At 38.1% G+C, this 21933-nt stretch overlaps 1 protein-coding gene across 1 annotated transcript; it reads left to right on the forward strand.

Moving 5' to 3' along the window:
- Nucleotides 1-6472: 6472 nt before the first annotated feature.
- LOC106750115 (prion-like-(Q/N-rich) domain-bearing protein 25) lies at nucleotides 6473-11721 on the forward strand. Its single transcript, XM_014630216.1, has 13 exons — nucleotides 6473-6533; nucleotides 6774-6965; nucleotides 7058-7198; nucleotides 7285-7431; nucleotides 7560-7715; nucleotides 7840-7977; nucleotides 8742-8864; nucleotides 9475-9762; nucleotides 9844-9963; nucleotides 10216-10335; nucleotides 10480-10626; nucleotides 10711-10869; nucleotides 11642-11721. The coding sequence occupies exons 1-13, from the start codon at nucleotides 6473-6475 to the stop codon at nucleotides 11719-11721; spliced, it is 1872 nt and encodes a 623-aa protein (XP_014485702.1).
- Nucleotides 11722-21933: the final 10212 nt, after the last annotated feature.

Below are 21933 nucleotides of genomic sequence, written 5' to 3' on the forward strand. Positions count from 1 at the left end.
TTCTCGCAAGAACGAATTGTCCCGTTCATTTTTAACGATCGATATCATATGGTGTAGCGAACAGTATGCAAAGTGCACGAATTAAATGCATGATTTAAGCGCAACGACACGTGGACAAATCGAAATGCTAATTAACGACGCGAGCAATGATTTCAATACTTTATATAGTTGTCAAAGAGACAGGAAGATGGCATTGGTAACGCAGAAGTAAAGTATTAATCCAAATTAATTATTTTCATTGTTAAGTGATACACAAATTATACTAGTAAATTACGAGGACCTCAACGTAGTTACAAATTATTCTCAAGATATACGAACTCGACCCACTTTGCTCATTCTGCCGAATGACCAATCGCCATTCGAATAACGCGTGGAAATTGTTATCGGATTAACGCAGCGCTACATATAAATCGTAACAAATTAGCATGAATAAGTTCAAGGTCTATGCGCAGGCATATGAGCAACGCACTAATTATGCCATAGCATGCCTTTGTCGAATACCCGCGGGTTTTACGAACAAATTTCGTGAGCATGTCACATACCGAGCACAATTAATGTAACTACAATAAAAAGAATACTAATGTTTCATGTACAATTATTATTATCGTATCTTATTATTATAGTATCTTCTTAATTCGAAGAACTTTTAGGGAGAAAACATTTGTACTATTCATCTCTTTTGAAGACAATTTATTTTTCATGAAAATAGGAGAAAATGTCGTTACAAAGTTTCTATTGGAACATATTGACTGACAGCGTACATTGTGAAAACAATTTTCTTCCATCTGTAAGATAATATTTTTATCTTGCCCGCAAATACTTTCTCATCCGCTGCATCTATACTGAAAGAACTTCGTTCTACATTTTTAATATATATATTATTTTAATATATATTTTCAACGTGTTGATTAAAATGTTTTAGTATATAATAATTTCAACATATCCTGTTTATAAAATAGGATAAAAATTATCGCATTAAGTCATCTTTAGATACGTTATCATATGCGAAGAGAAACTAAAATAAAATGTTATCGCTGCAGTTTATTCTATTTTACGTAATTTGTAATTGCGTCTGTTACTTGTTTATCTGCGTTAATAAATAATTCCTCGTCCGATCAGCTGTTATTATCTTTCTAAGGCCGTGCAAAAATAAGTCAGAATATTTTGTTAGATTAGGAATGTTACATTATCGTAAGAATTACTATCAAGTTGTGCCAATGTATATATTACACTATTTTCGACATAATTAAGGTCATGATGCTTAAAGCACATGAAAAAGTAATCGCAATCTCCTATTTTTCCCTTACACAAATATTGTTTCTTAATTTCGTAAGATTATGAACATTCAACGTGACGGCATGTGACTATTTTTTAATTAACTTTACTATATTCCTCACATCCAATTCTACCAAAAAATATCTTGGATAATCGTATGAAACAAACAAATCATCTGGATTCAATAATATTTTATTCTTCGGTATTAAAGTTCTATTCTTTTGTTTTCTTCGGATATTAACAGAATATAACAGAACTATATAAACTGTATAAACTAATTAACAGATATAACAGAAATTCCAGCTTTGTTGATTCGCATTTGTCAATCATTTTCATAGCTGCTTCCTCTGACGAACGTTGATTTTCTGTATTTTTCGTCATAATAAACACTGATTGGTGAGATGAGAGGTGCTAATCATCGTTCTTGGGCTCAGTCTCATTCGATGATGCTATTGATGTATTGATACCATCGAAGTTACTTGAATTATTATATTCTGCATCAGCATCGTCCCTTGAAATATCGTCTTCTTCGCTTTCTTTTTCTGAGAAGCGAAAAAATGTTTAGTTGCGTGTTCCCAAAACTGATCATAAAATTTGCATGACGCAGGAGTTGAATTGGAGGATGAGTACTTTATCGGAGATTCTGATTCCAAACTTACCTTTGATTCGTCATATTCTTCATTAGAGTTTACTTCTTTATAGTCTTTGGGGTAGATCGATAAAAGCGAAAGGCCAACCATCATTTTCTTGTTTGTTATCTTTGATAGATTCATATGAATTCTCTTCTGATTCTTGAAAGCTACTTATTGGATATTCATCGTGTTCATAGTCTATAGAATCTTCCATATTCGAAGTTGCAGTAAAATCAAGATCTGACATATCTTTGGAATCTTCTACACTCAGATTATCTAGCAGTTGCTTACGTTCAGCTTTTCCATTGACATGTTCTTGCTTGAACATGGAAGTATTTATCAGCATTTTATGAAGATTGGAATTATTATCGGCATTGTTTGTCTGTTCGTCATACTCTTCATTAGAGCTTACTTCTTTATGGTTATCGAAAAAACCCCAACCATCATTTTCTAGTTTGTTATCTTCGATAGATTCATATGAATTCTCTTCTGATTCTTGGAAGCTACTTATTGGATATTCATCGTGTTCATAGTCTATAGAATCTTCCATATTCGAAGTTGCAGTAAAATCAAGATCTGATATATCTTTGGAATCTTCTACACTCAGATTATCTAGCAGTTGTTTACGTTCAGCTTTTCCAATGACATGTTCTTGCCTGAACATGGGAGTATTTATCAGTATTTTATGAAGATTGGAATTACTATCGGCATTATTTGTCTGTTCGTCATACTCTTTATTAGAGCTTACTTCTTTATGGTTATCGAGAAAACCCCAACCATCATTTTCTTGTTTGTTATCTTCGATAGATTCATATGAATTCTCTTCTGATTCTTGAAAGCTACTTATTGGATATTCATCGTGTTCATAGTCTATAGAATCTTCCATATTCGAAGTTGCAGTAAAATCAAGATCTGATATATCTTTGGAATCTTCTACACTCAGATTATCTAGCAGTTGTTTACGTTCAGCTTTTTTAATGACATGTTCTTGCCTGAACATGGGAGTATTTATCAGTATTTTATGAAGATTGGAATTATTATCGGCATTGTTTGTCTGTTCGTCATACTCTTTATTAGAGCTTACTTCTTTATGGTTATCGAAAAAACCCCAACCATCATTTTCTAGTTTGTTATCTTCGATAGATTCATATGAATTCTCTTCTGATTCTTGGAAGCTACTTATTGGATATTCATCGTGTTCATAGTCTATAGAATCTTCCATATTCGAAGTTGCAGTAAAATCAAGATCTGATATATCTTTAGAATATTCTACACTCAGATTATCTAGCAGTTGTTTACGTTCAGCTTTTCCAATGACATGTTCTTGCCTGAACATGGGAGTATTTATCAGTATTTTATGAAGATTGGAATTACTATCGGCATTGTTTGTCTGTTCGTCATACTCTTCATTAGAGCTTTCTTCTTTATGGTTATCGAGAAAACCCCAACCATCATTTTCTTGTTTGTTATTTTCGATAGATTCATATGAATTCTCTTCTGATTCTTGAAAGCTACTTATTGGATATTCATCGTGTTCATAGTCTATAGAATCTTCCATATTCGAAGTTGCAGTAAAATCAAGATCTGATATATCTTTGGAATCTTCTACACTCAGATTATCTAGCAGTTGTTTACGTTCAGCTTTTCCAATGACATGTTCTTGCCTGAACATGGGAGTATTTATCAGTATTTTATGAAGATTGGAATTATTATCGGCATTGTTTGTCTGTTCGTCATACTCTTCATTAGAGCTTACTTCTTCATGATCATCGAAAAGAAAACCAAAACCCCAACCATCATTTTCTTGTTTGCTATCTTCGATAGATTCATATAAATTCTCTTCTGATGGTTTATAATCTATAAAATCTTCCGAACTCGAAATCCTCTTAATAAAATCGATATCCCATATACGTTTTGCATTTTCTACACTTAGATTATTTAGCAGTTGCTTACGTTCAGCTTTTCCAATGACATGCTTTTGCCTGTTCATGGAAGTATTTATCAACATTTTATGAAGATTGGACTTATTATCTGCATCGCTTGCTTGTTCGTCATGCTCTTCACTAGAGCTTTTCTTATTGTAATCATTGAGGCCAAAATCCCTACTATCAAATTTATGTTTTTTATATTCGATAAAATCAAATGGAATCTCTTCTGATTTCCAAGAGTTGATTTTTGCACTTGAATCGTTTTCATGATCTACAGAATCTTTCGTGCTTGAAGTCGCAATAAAGTCGAGATCCGCTGTACTTTTGGAATTTTTTAATAGATTTAGATTATCTAACAGTTTCTTATATTCAGCTTTTCCAATATTTTCCTGTCCATGCCTCATCATGGAAATATTTCTCAACTTTTCAAAAAATTTGGAATTGAAACTACCGGCATTATTTGTTTGCGTTATGTCGTCCATGCTTTCTTCATGTGGTTTGGACTGTAACGCAGCCATTGGCACAAGTATCTCGGTGGTATATTTATTATTCAATTGCTTAGAATTATATTTTATATAATATCCTAAGTAAATAGTCAACATAACAATCATCACAAGCCCCATGGAAATGATCAGTGATTTACTGGAGAATTTCTTATCCCTCTTTAAATTCTTCTCTATGTTTAGGAGTTTATCTGTACAAGTAAAGAAAGTACCTTTTATTTATTACAATGACTTTACTTCTTAATAGATGCGAATTAAAATATAACTATCTAACGATACAAGAGTGAGCATATCAAGTTGAAACAAAAACGAGAACGTATATATTCTAGAACGTATATATTATATAGTATATATTATACGTACGTATATATTATATAGTATATATTATACGTACGTATATATTATATTGTATATATTATATAAATTATAGAAACAAAGAAAAATTAAAGAAGATAGTTATCTATACTTAACTATAAGAAGAAGAGATAATTAAAGAAAGTAAAATGCTTTGCATTCGTCGACGTCGATGCCAAAGTTCCGACAATTTTTTTATAATAAATATTTTTTATAATAAATATGTAAACAGTTATCGTTATTTTACACTCGACGATACAAACTTACAGAATAAAAACGCGAAAAATGCAACATGGTACTCACCCTCCTCATCTATCTTCTCCTTTTCCATAGTGAGTGATTGGTAAATATTAGACATCTCGTTGGGATGAAATCTTTGAAAATTCTGTGTAATGGTAGTGGTTAACCTCGACTATGGTAAAAGTTAATTCATGTGTAAGAAAGGAAAGTGACGACTAGAAATGCTTCGTCTTTTGTGTATCTCTTATATATAACAAGCGCCTCTCTTGGTAAGAGGAAGACTTCGGTAAGAGGAAAACTGATGATAGATTTAGTTTCAATCAAAGATCATTAACTATCTCTTATATGCCGATAATGACGTATGTTTTCGAAATACTAAATGAATTCTTAATGTTATTAGTAATAACATTATTAATAACTAAAATTATCATTGGTTAATACCTCGAACGATATATAATGACCAGAACTGCGTTTTCTCCTATCAAGAGAAACGTATGCTGTATATATAAAAGATACATAAGAGACGGAGCAATTCCAATCATGACTTTCCTTTCTTACACATGATAATAATTTTTTACATACAAATTTAATGTTATGTCAATTTTGATTTAACGTTATTTCAGAAACTTAGAAAATTGGATGGCCAATAGATTAGATCTCCATTATTTTCAAAGCTAACAACTAAAAGCAGTCAATTTGATGCAAATTATCGCGTATTATCTTTCTTATCTCTCTTCCTGTTTACATCAATCGTGAGATTCTTTGTAATAATTCAATTCAGCCACACTTTCGAGGGATTTAAACGGGCGATTCTAATTGCGTAGTATTTAATTAAAACAATTCTGCTTATATATTCACTTCCTTAATTAACGCAATCCGATTAAAGAGTATGTCACATTAAAAGAATGATTCGGAAATATATTGAAAGAATCAATTATATTCTTTCATTCTACCTTATGAATATTTTATTTTTGTTTCGTGTTATTTCTCTATTTTACGTATAAGAATAACGATACAGGTTGAAATACTTATATCACCCCCGGAGATTATACTTATCTGATAACAACGCAGGTGTTCAAATCTGTTCTATATTTTGCGACAGTGCTGGTCGCATAATTTAAAGAACCAGATGCGAAGTTGAACGACAGAAAAAATGCGAATTTTCTTAAAAATAATTTAATACGTTTTTTCTTTTATGAAATAATTAGTGTATCTTATTAAAATACATAGTATAGTAAAAATTTCATCGTGCAAAGAGACAGAAACACTTCTTGCGTAATGATATCGGAAATATTTTCAAGAATAAAATTTCCAAGAATACATCAATAAAATGCAAGAAGCGAAATAGAAATAGATTTTTCAAAAATAATACCTGATAAATATAATACTTCTACTTCTGTTTCTTGGCAGTATGATAATTTTTGCGTGATCGATATCGGGCTCTTTATACTTCACCTAGTAACGGCACTGCTTTTAGAGATTTGATAAAAAAGAGTTAAGCTTTGTCGAAGACAATCAGTAATACTTGTAAGTCACGAAGATGCAGCAAACTCGACAAGTCGTGTACGTTCTACTGTACCTGCAGTTCTTCGTCTGTAATGGTAGGAACATATTTTAGAAATAATAAAAGAAAATTACACAATATATCAAACAACAGGTTATCTTCTTATGTACATGTTCACGCAAAAATTTGTCAAACCATTAATATTATATTACATATAATGATCATATTAAGGGATCTGTAATATTACGTACCATATTAAGAACAGATTAATATAAATCACCACCCATCGTGAGAGATAAAAAATTCACGTTGAAACTGATAATCGAATATATTTCAGTTTTCACACTCGACATTGGCATTCTATCGGAGGAACACACAAGCGGTACAAATGATATCGCATGGATCAGTAGCAAGTGGACATGCAAGTCCGATAATGAATGTACAGCGACGGGGAGTACATGCAACAATCATGAATGTCAATGTGCACCTGGATACATCTATAATTCCGACATGACATCCTGCGTCAAAGGTGATATTTTTTTCGAATTTACTTTATTGTCCCGCGCTTGATTTACAGTTGATTTGACACGAACAAAGAGATTTCTATTACATATTTTACAGTTGCCACCGGACTGCATGATAAATGTGTGGACACAGTGCAGTGCTCAGCTTATCTCCTCAGTGGTGCTATGTGCGTTGATAATGTTTGCGTATGCGGCCCTGGTTCTTACTATCTGCATGGTAGATGCAACCGATACGTGGGTACGTAATATTCTTCATATTTTATACTAGAATTTCTCCATACATACATTGCTGAATGAAAAGAATTTGACATCGCGTATCACAAGGCTTGGCCGAGAAATGTGAGCAAATCATCGACTGCTACGTGAACGCTGATTTCGAAGCGAGCACTTGCAACATGACTGAGAAAATTTGCGAGTGTAGCCCTGGCTATTATCAGCGCGAGTATCGCACTTGTCGACGGGAGAGAAAAAGTACGTGATTTTTTTGTGACGATAATGCGTGTACGTCTCATGATACATTGATTTAGAGATGTATCGTGAAAATGTAATATGTTATTGCGACAAATGTTAATGCTTACTTAACGACTATCTAATGACAGCCGTTGGTGAGGAATGCATGATCGATTTCGATTGTACTTTCGAGAATGCGACCTGTAAGGATTTCGTCTGCGTCAAAAAGTCCGAATCCAAGAAAACTATTCAACTTTCGATCGATACCGATGTCGTATTGACAGTTGCTGCAAACGAAGACACGGGTAAGCGTTAGGATAAGAATTATAATGTGCGCGTGGTATATCTTTAATTGTCATTATTATCTGATGATCTTATGTATTTAATCTTCAATGAGACTCTACGCGTACATGTATATGATCCTGCTAGAAATTCGGGTGGGCAGCGATTGTACTGGCAAAGAGGACATCTGCGACAAGCTGGGAAACGCTATATGCGATCTTACCGGGAAATGTCGTTGTAACCGCGGGCATTTCGCACCTCACGAGGACGCTAAGTGTATACCAGGTAAATTAGCAACTCAAACGTATACAATAAAAAATCTTTCATCCAAATGCCAAAGTTTTCTTGTGTTACCTATTTTTGTCTAATGTCGCAATATCAAATTAACAGCTCATATATTATTATTTTCGTGATGTTTTCATATGTTAAATTTATGTCAATTTATTAATTTGATAATTTTGTGTGCGTCATTTAAAAATGAAACATTATTTTGGGTTATTTGAACATAATTATTCTAGAAAATAAATATTTTTTAAAGTTATTTTAATATTAAAGCGAGTATTCACATAATCATAAATTTTGACATGTGAAATAGTCAAATTGACCAAAATCAAATGTTTCAATTATGAATAATTTAAAGTAATTAATTTCATGTGTTAATATATCATGAGAAATGTGTTTTCTAGAATTATATTAAATTGTAACATTCATTTTATTCACATCATGCGGACGAATATGTTCCAGCAACATTTTTTACAAGTCAGTCTACGACTTCAAATTTATCTGCGACATCGCGTATTTTACTATGCTTTATGTTATTCTAACATCGTGCTCAAGTTGAAATAACAACTATAAATGTAGAACAAAATGTTATATCAAATAATTAACATTTTCAATTATATTGAGAAGTAACACACGACGAATACGTTATTTTAACACAAAATTTAGAGTGGACTCTCTGAAACATACGAGAAATGTTAAATTTAACATTTTATTTTTTACTGCGTGTCTAAGGTCAATGATATGCAACCGATTATTTATGTTGACAGAGCTCGGAGAACCCTGTAGCCCCGACGACGTAGGTAGCATAAAGAATTCCACCTGCCAAGCAGGTATATGGATTTGCAAATATGGCACAGTCGCATCTCGCGATAATCGCGAGTGCCGTAATGGTAAGTGAGCATATTTCCAGCGGAGATGGAAACCTATGTGATATTCCGTCGATAAATTCGTCTCTCAATATAAATAAAAAATACCAAGGCACAAAAAGACTTTTCTCACGTCGCAATACCGAGTTTCGAATGCGTTGTAATTCTGCTGCGCGATTTTTACAATCTGTATAATAAAAGCGTGACCGGGCAAACTTGTATTTGAAAACCATTACATCGAAAACTTTTGAGCAGGTAGGAGGACTCTTCTTCTATGACGCAACATACAGAGGATCAAACAAAACATCTCATTTAAAAATTATCCGAAATTATATGATATTATGGTCCATATTCTGAACTCACTTTTCGATCAAATGACTTAAATAATATTGACTTATGCATTAAGCCTGTATCAGACTAGGGATTGGAAATTAGATTTCAACGAATCAACAAATTTCGGTTTTGTTTCCTTTGGTCTGTTCTTTTCAGTTTCATCTCATCTAAAATGAATTTGTCGGATTTTCATCTCATCTTCATCTAAATAAATCTGAAATCATCTAAGACAAATACCGTCAGTTACGCTCTTTTTAGGCATACTGCACTTTTCCATCTAACGAGTCTGTATCTTGTTTAGTAACCATGAAACACGGTGGCAAGTGTTTCCAGGACGAGGAGTGTTACATCTTTGGTCCGGACGCCGAGTGCAAGGGAAATAAGTGCGTGTGTAACGCGAATTCCCACTATGTGAAGAGCGAGCTTTTTTGCTGGATAAATAAAAAGGTTGGCGAAACTTGTAAGCAGAAGCGCGACTGCTACATCAAAGGTTTTAAGAGCGAGATCCTGTGCAAGAACGGTGTATGCAGTTGTCCCGATGGCACACGCATAAATAATAACGAGACAGCCTGCATACGCACAGCGGCAGGTTAACAATTATCTCGTTAGTCACTCGACGATATCCGTCGCTCGACGAGAATTAAACGACATATTTTGTGTCAAATTTTAGGACTCGGGGAGGCTTGCGAGGTGACCGAGGACTGTAAGTTGAAAAACACAACTTGCAATAAGGTGTGTGAATGTAAAGAAAATCATTATTTTTCGCAAGATGAAGGCCAATGTATACCAGGTAATATCTCGTCAATTGTCGTAAAAACATTAAGTACTTGACAAAAGCGAATTATAGAGGATGCAAAAGATGACGCGCAAGGAATGCGTGTGTATGGAATTAAATAATTAAGTGCACGAAATTAAATAATTAAGAGATAATAATTAAACAATTAAATATATAAATTAAATAATTAAATAAGAAATATATTAATTAAATAATTAAGATAAAATGAATACAACGTGTTTAGGTGAGACGATTGCTGTATTTCAGGTATCAACGCTACCTGCGAGAAGAACGAGCATTGCAGGCCGGAAAACTCCGAGTGCAATTGGCAAGTATGTGTTTGTAAATCAAACTACGTGGCCGCAGCTGTCAACTCGTGTGTGCCAAGTAAGAATTTCTGTTTTTTAGTGCAGCATAGGAAAAAAATTTCACGCTTATCACATTGTTTTCTAAAAATAGAATAATTTCAAGGATATAACTTAAAGGTATATTTAGTATAGAAGATTTTCTTTCTGTCGTGTTTCTCTTTAGTATTGTCATACGGTGAGTTTTGTTCGCAAGACGTTCAATGTTCTGCGACAGTACCGGGTGCGATTTGTTTCGAGCAGGATGAAAATAAAATTTGCGCTTGCGCGAAGGAAGATCACTACAGATTCGGGAGATGTTTTAAGAAGAAACGTAAGATACGATGATCCGTCGTTATATCGATTACTTCGCAAAGACGATCTACGTTAACAATCGTTCGTGTTCGTTCTCTCACAGTGCTCAGCGATACCTGTGCAAACATCGGCGAGTGTTACTTAAACCACGATGTGCGGACGGTGATGTGCATGAACGGGGAATGCAGATGCAATTGGGGCTACAAAAAATTGAACAACAGTGCCTGCGTGAAGGATACGCAAGCGGTGTATTTGCCGAACGGTGAGTTAGCCTTGACTCGTGTCAGTCGATCGACAAATTTCGCCGCAATTTATTTCCGCCTACGGAACAGCAAGAACACGCTACAGCCAGCTACTACCTTTCTTCCGAGCTCACACGCTCGCGCGCGCGCGCGCATAAAACCCTTTATGTGGCGGAATAATGGGCTCGCAATTATGAGTCGCGAACTCGCATGCCCGTTCGAAAGTTGTGTTGCAATTTTTGCGATTACAAGCACCGATAAGGCAAACTTACAATGACGCGACCCATCTGGAACCGACCTCTCGCGCGTGTTCATGGAAAGCAGCGTCCTGCCGAATACTAATACTTGTCGGCTGTACAATCTCGGAGCATGGAAAAAACTCATTACCACGAATTCTAATGGTAGTTCCGTGTAAAGGCTAACAACGCATAGAAAATTCCAACCAGTCAGTTATCATCCGGCCAGAAAACGAACATATCACGGTAAAAATTTTTCTCTAAATAACGGCCTACGGAAATTGCTTTTGTTACTTTAATCAGGTGAATATGTTTATTTAACATATATTTGTATATTTTTTAACACATTCCCATATTAAAGTAACACAAAAATATTAGTGCACTTTTATTTACACAAAATTTTTTACCGTGTACTTATTGACGCAACCAAGCTTTTATTTATCCATAAATATCTAGTTTTTATTTATTCATGAATATCTATTTGCACCGGGATACTAAAGATATAACTATCAAAATCAAAATAAAAAATAATGAGATGCGTCATTTTCTTTTCCAGGTAGTGGATCGATAATCGATATGATGTCCACAGGATTACCTTTAGTCGTACTACTGCTCGCCTCTTGTGACATTTTCTAAATTTTGAAGACATACTCGTCGAACAGGAAAGATATTCTAAAAAAAAAATATATATATATATTTATAAGCCTCTATAATGTCGATTCTAATATGATAGTTGTTATCACTAGTAAATAAAATTATTTAATTTTTTAATAACGGCGGAAATCTTTAATATAAACAATATATATTAAAGAAATGTAACGATACAACACGATATACCTTAGTATGAATTAGGTGAGCCCGGCGAATTTAAGGAAATCGAAATTTACATGGACAGGATGATAAAAATGAGAATCAAAGGACGTCGGAAGAAATGAAAGGAGCATTAGGACGATGCGAGGGATATTATTCTCGCGCGATACGAGATCGATCGGGACGCTTCGACCGTATTTTCTAGTCCATTAATTGGGGTCGCGTAATTCGCGAGCCGAGTCCATTACCGATTCGCGGTTATAGCATGCTTAGCGCTTACTCGCGCGCTTACGATTACGGGCAGACGAAAAATGGGGCTGTATAGCGGGCAGCGTGTGATTTGAATACCGCCATTTCCGACCGGGGAGATTGATTAAAGAAAAACTGCGTACTTAGGGTTCCACCGGGCGTGATAAGGGGGCCGAATAGCCGGCACGCGAGCTGCGCGTCGGCCGTGCTCATTACCGGCCGTTTCTACTGAGAGCGAACAATGCTCTTAGGGCGAGCTTTCGGTGACGTCGCTCTCGGATCCAAGGTACGGTGACGTCATATAGCAAAGGAAGAAGAGAGGGGTCAAGGCGTGCTACTTACTACTCCGGTATACATCCTTCGTGCGATCGACCAGGCGAATGTGAGATTTCTTATCGGACTATCTCGGACATCGCACCATGAAGGGAAAATAAACAGTTTATTGTCGGAGTATCGCAAACGGGACGAATTCACGATATTTCATCGGTTCCCCTTTGCCGGTGGATTTAATGAGATTCAACGGTACGAGAATATTCGACGCTAATTAAAGATTAAAGCGGAAGCACCGCGATAATTCCACGAGGATTTTCAGTTTTAATTTATCGCGTCTCGGAATTACTCCTTTCGCCTTTGCTCCGGAGATAAATCGTGCGGGACTTGTAAAAAAGCCCTTTTTCCCCTTAAAATCCGATATACGTTTTACGCTCGTGTACGTTACTCGGCTGTTGTTTCTTTCCCATACTCGCCATGTATTCGGTCAAGTGCTCGAAATTGGACATCGGACCGCCGATCTAATTGTCCCGTATTTTCCGTTCCGCGTCAAGAACGCCGCCAGGAGCGCGTTCCGCGTGTAATTTGTCCAATCTGAGCGTCAATCTCAATTTACGATCCCATCTACATGTCACCGAGCACTATATCATCGAGCGGTCAGCATACACTTCGTCCCTCGAAGCTTTTGAGTCGCGCGCAGCCTGGGCTAATTTCTGCTGGCCTATTTAATGTCGCTGCATGTTGTTATCCGACATTACGGCCGTCTCGCCCCGGTGCCAGAAATGGGGCACCTCATTATATCGGCATTATTAGAAATTAACGTTCTTTTATCAGGGATCTCAGCAGATCGACGATTACCAGCGAAGGTGAAGTTCTCGCGCCACGGGTGGCTCGCCGGCTAACGCGTGGGATTCGTTTCGCCCGATGAAAATCACCTGGAAGTTAACACCTAACACCCCTAATTCGTCCGCATATGACGAAAGCTATGAGGCTAGAATGAAAATGTCACGGACAAAATTAGATCACGGATTTCAGACGCGCGCCCGCCTACGGCCGTCCGGCTGTTCTGTGAGCGACGGCGTAAGGGCGTACATTCGCACGACCTGAGAACAGGGAAGTCCAATTAGTTGTGTAATCGCCGCCGAGAATTGTATCAATCGATCATGGTAATACGCCGCATGCCGTGTGTAGAATCCACCTGAAACCACTTTGAATCCCAGCAACCTCTTTGAATCCCGTGCAACCTCTTTGAATCCCAGACAGCACATGATTTCATTCGTATATACTATTCTCACACTGAATGATATATGTGATATGCCGAGAACATCCCTACGTTTCTCGTATGCATCATATCTCGTACATTTTCACGACATACTCAGAATATAAAAATTTAATATGATATATATTATATCAATACCAACAAATATGCCATTATAACATTTTTTTATTAATATAAAAATGTATTAATGGCACGCAAGTACACGTATGAGTGCAGCGCCGCAAAATATGATAGACCAACTTCTTTTACTATTTAAACAAAATGATCTAACATTAAATTATATGGGGGCACGCGTGCATGGCTGTATACATGTGTATACACGTGTTATATGATGTTCTAGATATCTGGTAAAACACTGATAAAAAACTGAGGTCATCTTATAGATGTTCTTATGATATACTATAGAATATTCTCAGTATGTACTGAGTGGGCTTCGGATGCAGACATAGGAACATCCTCCGAATATTCTCCGAATATCGTAATACGTATTTCCAATATTAGTAGGATTTGATTTATTTAATAGGATCTACATTTGCGATATGCTGCGTACATATTGAGGATCTACGTGTGCTGTACGGGATTACACCGATTGTATAGCCGACGATTTTACGAATGATATATTATCCGCTTATTTATCCCCGATTGATACACAGAATGAATATCTTAAATCCATCTCAGAGTCTCGATTTATAAGAGCGTTATCGATATTAAAATGTCAACAAGATTCGAGAGATATTTACGTCCTGATATTATTAACACTGGTCGATGTATTTATCACGCACCGAGCGTAACATACTTAACATTATTTCACGTTAAAATTAATCCAAGCACTTTACAACGGTCAAATGAAATCCAGGAGCAGCCAGCCACCTGTAGCGCTGCGAGCGCGTTTTGCAAGCGAGCGTGTGTCCAGCGTACCTAAACGTGAACGCTTAAAAACATCCGCATTCCTATTGGGATTAATCATCGGCACTCGCGGGATACTATATCGCACGTTATCTTTCCGCAAACGGCTATCTCGATATTGGATACGCCGAGTGCTTCTTTATCAACCGGTCGAAACGGTCGTTCGTTTATCCGTTATTTGCGAGCGGACGGGGTAACAAAGAGATGCGAAAGGTCACACGCCAACCAGATGGACAGCCGATAGAGGCCCGACCTGGCTTCTTTCTTCGTGAAATGGGTCAGAGCTCGCTCACGCGGATAGGAAGTGACGCTACCACGAAGAACGCGAGCACGAAATTCGAGACTACACGTGTTAAGCCATCGTCGTGCTCGAAGTTCTCGCTTCTTCGCGTCCTCGCACCAGCTGCTATTCGGCAAATTTTTTCGCGCTCGGACGACTTAACGTTGAAAAAAGTTGCGGAAGTGTAATTTGCGTAAAATAATTCTCCGCGAATAATTATACTTCCCAGTAATCTCGGTAAGATCACTTTTAATGCTAGGACCGAAAAGGCTGTCTGATTTAAAGTCTTTAAACCGGCTTCACACATCGTGTGCACTGAGAACAAGAAATTGAAATTTTGCAAAATAAATGCTTCTTGTGACATTTATTTCCGTATTAATATTGATTAGAAATAAATTAGAGATAAATTTGTGATGACGGAATATATATTTTTGCGAAATATACCTAAGTTTTCATATTATTCAGTTTATTCGCTGGGAATACCATTTTATTTCGCCGTATTTAAATAAACATTTATTTCTGTGAAATAAACCTTCTATTTCAAATCTTTGTTTTTTCTCAGCGTGAAATCGGCTTGAGAACAACAAAGGCAAGTAAGAGCCAACGCGGTCGGAGGTGCGTAAATTAAAAAAACGTTCACAATGTTATCGGACATGGTAAATAAGAAAGGAAAGGTGGAAAGAAAAATGAAATGCACAGCGTGACTCCTTGAATTTTAAATTCACGCACCTCCAGCTGCGTTGGCTCTTACTTGTCGTAATTACTCCAAGGATTACTTTTTAATGCGTACGACATTATTTCACGAGCCAGCCGAGCCGTCTTCGCGCGCAAAAATACGACTTATAATTTATAAATTAGCCGCAGGAGGGTTTTTCTCTCTAGTCGCACGTCGGCTGTGTGCGGGAAACGATCGAATGGTGCGGCCATCCGTCACGGTCCTCGGTAACACGGAACGTTGAAAAACTCGGCGCGGAGTCGACGCTGAGGTCATGACTCGTGGCTAATCAGCTCGCGTTTCTTGCACTGAGAAATGTTTCCGCGACACATGCAAGTAGGTAAGCGTCGACGGCCGCGACTAACCGCCCGCTGCCAATGCAGCAACAAAGAAAGTAAGAAAGAACCGAGTAACGAACGGACGAATGTAGATCTGATACTGCGGCCTGTCGCACCGTAATTCTACGCGTAATTTCAGGCCGATCTAGGACGTCGTGGAGAAAGTTTCGTGTCCGATATCGCTCCGGCATGCCCGTGACGAGAGTCGCGAAATATACGACGACGCTGAGAAATTTAAGGGTTAATCCGCGATCTCCGCCGTAGGTGCAAATTGCGGCCTCCGTTTCTGTGAGGAGGCTCCGTAGATTCTCGTGCGCGGCTCTCGCTCTGACGCCTTGAAACGGGAACGCGGAACGAGCGAGTCCGAGGGGGTTGTGTGTCGCAACGATTTCCTCGCAGCCGCGTATACATATCGGATCGCGTGTACGGCATTACCCGCCCTTATGTGTCTTGCGTTATACGGCTGCCGACGGAGGTCAAGGTCGCGACCGACCACCAAACGCGAAACTACGCAACGATCCATCGGGCGGAAAAAAAAAAATCAGCATCGAGATCTCCGGCCAATTCGAGATCGGGTGTATCCGCCTTGTTGGCAATTGACACGCGCTCGTCGACGGAGCACCACGTTGTGCGGGAAGTCCCGTTTTTCTTTCCTTCTTTTTTTCAAACTCCGCTCGCTATACTCGAGGGGGTTGTAAAAACACCGAGAATGTTGCGTTACAGAAGCGCGATACGCGCGAAACACGTGCGGAATAATTGTATTTCGTACCTGAACCGTGACGATATCGGGGAATGCGACTGTTACTGAATGTGAATATGAATGCACGATTTCGCAATTAGATTGGACCGCAGAAACGCGCTAATATCGTGTTATCGGACGCGGTAATACCAGAAGCGGAGCAAATGTTTAAGTGTTCGTTAAACTTGCGCACCCCGCCTTATCAGATCTAAGCGGGACTGCCGCAAAATGTGACGTCTGATTTTATCCGCGGAGTAAGTGTTCTTTTTTTTCACGCGCATGCCCGACATCATCCCGTATTTATATGGTCGCTGCGCATTTTATTTTTACGTTTCATGAAAAATAACAGCCACCCCCGGCGATTCTTATTTAAATGAATTTCGCATGCCGCGGGTCGCCGGGGCTCGCTCGCGCGTTCTCCTGAATTTATTAGCATCCCTTTATGATGGAAAAAAAATATATACGTAACAAAAGACACACGAGGAGAATAACGCTTCGTTCCGACCTCTGCCCGAGCCGATTCTTTTATGATAATCTCGTAATAGCCTCGCGATCGGTCGTCCATTTCCTTCGAAGTTGCCAATCGTCGGCGCGCACGGTATCGGAATTTCAAAATGTTCGAATAATGCCTGTGTTGCGAGCAAGTAACAGCCGCATGGAGCATTCATGACTGTCATGTTTTCCATGAAGGCTGATACAAATCTGTGCATGCATTATCGCAACGCAACTCGAAAATCGTGTAGCTTTAGCAACGCGCATGTCAAGCGCGTTTCGCCTCACGAAAACGAACGGAAAAGAAGTCCGTGTTGCCATCTACCAAAGCGGCCGCAAACTTTCTCTCCCTTATTGATCTCTCGGCGAGAAGAAATTTCTCGAAAATGTTCATGGAATGTTGCGGAATTACTCGACGTGCATTGTTGAACGTTGATATTGTTAACAGCTTCTGCATTTGTCCTAATTTATGAGAATTACTATTGAGCGCGGGAGTCATTACCAAATATGAAAATTTATTATTCGTATTTATCGATCGTAAGACTGCGGACAGCTCCTTCGCGGATATATCTAACTAGTTGCGTATTTTATCTGGAAATTTAATTAATGCTACACAAATTTTATGCACGACGTCCTATTTTGATCCGCGTATTCACACCACGTCCAACATTTTATCGCTCTATTGTAACCTTACACGTTCCGCATATCCAGAATATTGCACGTCATACAAAACTTCCTGTACCCTTAATTCGAAAGAAGGTAAAAAGAAAACGCCAGGTACACGGTGTATTTGGACGAGGGAACGCGTATGCTTTTTACTTTTTTCAAAAAGGTCTTATTTAATTTTGCATGGTCTTATTTTACAACATGCGGCATATAGGGAAGCCAATTTCGAGCGGTCAAACATTTTCTCCTTTGAAGTTCGAGTGTAAGCTCGACCTCAATTCATCCTGGAAATAATATGGTTACCGTTCGTTGATATCCAGACTATTTTATCATACCTGGAATTTCCTAAACGATTGAGAACAGATTTCTCTCCTTTTTCACCTCGGCAGCACCACGTCGAACGTATCGTTTCCGATCCATTTACCTGTTTTTTCGTTGAACGTAAAAATCACTATATTTTCAGAAATACAAAATTACAGTAAAATGTAATATGTGAAAAACTAGACCGTTCCATTTATTGTTATATTATTATTATATTATTCCAATTTCTTTGCATATATCACAAGATGCTCACGCATTCGATGGTCGGTAACCACTGAATGCTGTGAAATAATCAATATTACGATGTTCGGAGGGAAATTTCGTGAAAATCTTGAAACTTTGTTTATCAGTCTCTGAGATACATGAAATCATTATTAAATTCTATGAATCATATAAATCTCTCGTTCGTAAGTTCTTAATGTAGTCGTAACGAAAGCTCCCTTATGAAGTAGCACGATGACATACATATGTCCCATATGCGCGCTCGCTATAAGTAACAACGAGGACGTTCTAATTTAAGCAACAGGGTGCAGGCGATTCGTACGTCTACCGTATTAACCAAGGCTACTTCTAGCCAAAGGGCGGATCGAGACTGAAGGGTGCGATCCGCTCGTGGGGTTGATGCGTAAAGGGGAGATATACAGCTTACCAGCTGGCGACGGCAGTATCGATCAGCCGCACGCGCGTGCACTTCGGCCGCGTCTGGATGTTCGACGATGATTTCTCCCTGATTATCCACCCAATTTTTTTTGGAAGAAAATAAAACACTGGATCTCTGCCTGCCAGCGATGGTACGTGACTAATTTTCAAACGCAACAGCGCATATCATAAGACACTTTTTTGAAATATGAAATATCGCGACGTCGAGCTTATCAAATTTATTGATTAATATCGCATCCGACCTTTATACGGATATATAAAGAAAGTTCTGTCTCGCCTATTAGAAAATATCACGATACATATTCATCTGGAATTTACATAAATTAAATGAGATATGATACAGATTTTTTCTATGTTAAAAAGACATAGAAAAGCACGATCGATCACAATAACGAATGAAAATCTCGTTAGAAAATATATATCAGCGAGATTTCATAGGTTACGCAGCCCCACCATTTTTTAAATACGTATCTAATTAATTGTTTAATTAATTAATGTACAAAAGTATACTTCAATTTCGGAATTGATAATTCAAGGAGTCCTCTTCGTAGGCTTTTAGTATTCATGCGCCGTCCCTAATTTCCACGTCAGGCGCACGATCCTGTTCCACTTTGACATTAAACACAAAGTTATTTTACAATGTAGCGGTAACTAACGGCGCTATCGACCGGTCGCTCTTGTGCCAGTGGTGTTTACTCAGACAACCACTTCCATGATTATTCGATCCCGCGAGACATTCCCCTAGACACGAGCTTCATCTCTCTACTTTGCATAATCACATATACCATTCTTTATGGGCGCTATGTTGATGATAAAAACATATACCATATCTTCTCGTTATCACCATCAATGAGAGATCCGTATCCTATCCGTGTGTCAATGTATTAATTACAACTTACCGCAAACTCACGAAACGAATCCCACATCGAGGACGTATCACCGATATGCCTTTCTCTATATTTTTTGTTTGCTGAAGAACGAGATTTCCGACTCTTCAGGAGCGATGGCCCGTTTTTAGTACGAGCGAACATGTGCAATCGGTCGAAACGTTAATTGGCGGGCCAAAACACGTCGTTCGCATCCGCACTCGGAGCTAATTTTATTGGTACACGGCCGTCGATCACCCCTGACACTTTGACGTGGAAGTGCATCATCAAAAGGTCATACGCGAGTATAACGGCCCACGTTCGCTGTTATTGCTCTCGTAAAATAGAAATGCGGTATATAAGTGTTCGGCGAGAAAAAAAGGCCGAACGGACGAAAACAGAAGAGGAATAAGTAGCAAGGGAAAAGAAAAAAAAGAGAAGCGAGCCGCTGAGCTATAATCTGCATGGATTATTAAGTTCAAAGAGCTTAATGCACAAAGACCGAACCCGAGGCGCGCGGGAAAAGTGAGAGCGTTGTCGCGAGAAAAGAAGGAAGAGTAAGCGCGTGTCGCGAAAATACCCGGAATGAAAGAACGCGCGTTAACCCTTGAACCCTCGAGCCTTGGATTCAACGTAACTTCGAAGACAATGAGAGAGCTCTGTCGCGTGAAGATCGATCGCCGGAAGTGCTGGCTGGTGCCTTCCGTTCGCGGTAACCTCGGCTGTTACTTCGTTTCTACAATGCGAACGATGTCATTCGTGATAAAGGAGAGAGAGAGAGAGAGAGAGAGAGAAAGAGAGGAAGGGGGAGAAAGACAGAAAGGGGGATTAACGGGCCATGCAAATGTCGCTGCATATTCAGAAATGTCGTTCTTACATCATTCTGTCCGCACAGGGCCATTCAATCACAACTCCGCGGTATAAATCGTACGGTGACGCGCGCGCGCTCCGCCACGGCGCTTATTGTTAGACCCTAGCTCTCGCTAGACCACCTAGCAGCTGCATTCATTAAATCTGCATGGGAACACACAGGGGAACACACAGCACACACAGGGGAATTTAAAAAGTTGAAATTATGAGGGCGCACGACGCGAAGTGAGACAAAAATGGCGCACAGAGCACGCGGTGTCGCGTTAATTAAGTCACTATAAAATTATTTCCACGCGAATGGAAGTGAGTACAAGGTGACGGAAACATGCGAGGAGCGCGTGTGAAATGCGCGATATTTGCTGGAAACAAATTATTTTCTCATGCATATGAATATAATCGTCGCGTATGAATAAAATCGAACGGTGCATAACTCGAAAAATTATATTTACATTTTACGTCGAAATTCACAGAATGCGGATGCATCCCGCAGATACGCATACACTGGCATATAATGTAAAGAATTTTACTTCAAACCTCTAAATGCTTTATCCTAATATATTATATTTTTCCCACACATCAAACACGGTTTTTATCTATTTCCAGTGTGGTCATGCGCGCTTCGGATAGGTTGGGCGTAAACCATGTAGCGTGCCTCTTGGGACTTGCAATTCCCAAATGTAATTCTCCGTATTTTACTTTAGCATATGAAAGGGATACCGCGAATGGATACGAAATGACTCACTTTCAAATGCATCATATTTTATCGAATGAGAGAGAGACAAAGGCAGGCTTGAATAAAATCCAATTAAATGCTGCATCATATAATCTGAAATAAACATTCTTTCACCAATTCATACTTTTTGGAAAACGCTCTCTTTATCGGAGACATATGACAAATCTAAATAGCACAAAAGATAATAAAAACAGTAAAAAACAATCTACCTAAAATTAAATTAGTCTTCCAAAGAGCCTTTCAATTCTTTCTAAAATTTTGCGTCTCATTTTCAATTAAAACCAAGAACATTCGTGAAATTTTGAAATCTTTCAACATATATTTCAACAAACACTTTGTTCATGTGTCCATACAACTGTTATTTAAAATATGACGTAATTATGAGCCGTTATACCTGTTACATTTATTATAAATCGTTTGCGAACTCTTCGATGACGTAATTTTTAATGGGACAACTTTATCGTAACGGCGAACATTTTTTCACCGACAAAACGATTAAATTGCTATCCGAAGTACCTCAACGCCCAAGAGATCGCCTTTCAATCCATTCACCTTGAAATTTATTCTAAAGATTCTGACGGCTCCAACGTCAAAATATTTCGATACCGCGAAAGATTTTGTGGCAAGAGATACGATATACTAGAAAAATATAAA

This window comes from Dinoponera quadriceps, unplaced genomic scaffold (genome assembly GCF_001313825.1).
Source record: "Dinoponera quadriceps isolate SergipeBrazil2010 unplaced genomic scaffold, ASM131382v1 scaffold4585, whole genome shotgun sequence".
Lineage (NCBI taxonomy): Eukaryota > Metazoa > Arthropoda > Insecta > Hymenoptera > Formicidae > Dinoponera > Dinoponera quadriceps.

What these genes read in the sequence shown, in the direction of transcription:
- LOC106750115 (XM_014630216.1), top strand. Translation starts at nt 6,473, where the DNA reads ATGCAGCAAACTCGACAAGTCGTGTACGTTCTACTGTACCTGCAGTTC. An exon ending in GAGATGTTTTAAGAAGAAAC is followed by an intron (nt 10,627 to 10,710) that starts GTAAGATACGAT and finishes GTTCTCTCACAG; the next exon opens with TGCTCAGCGATACCTGTGCA. An exon ending in AGCGGTGTATTTGCCGAACG is followed by an intron (nt 10,870 to 11,641) that starts GTGAGTTAGCCT and finishes TTTCTTTTCCAG; the next exon opens with GTAGTGGATCGATAATCGAT.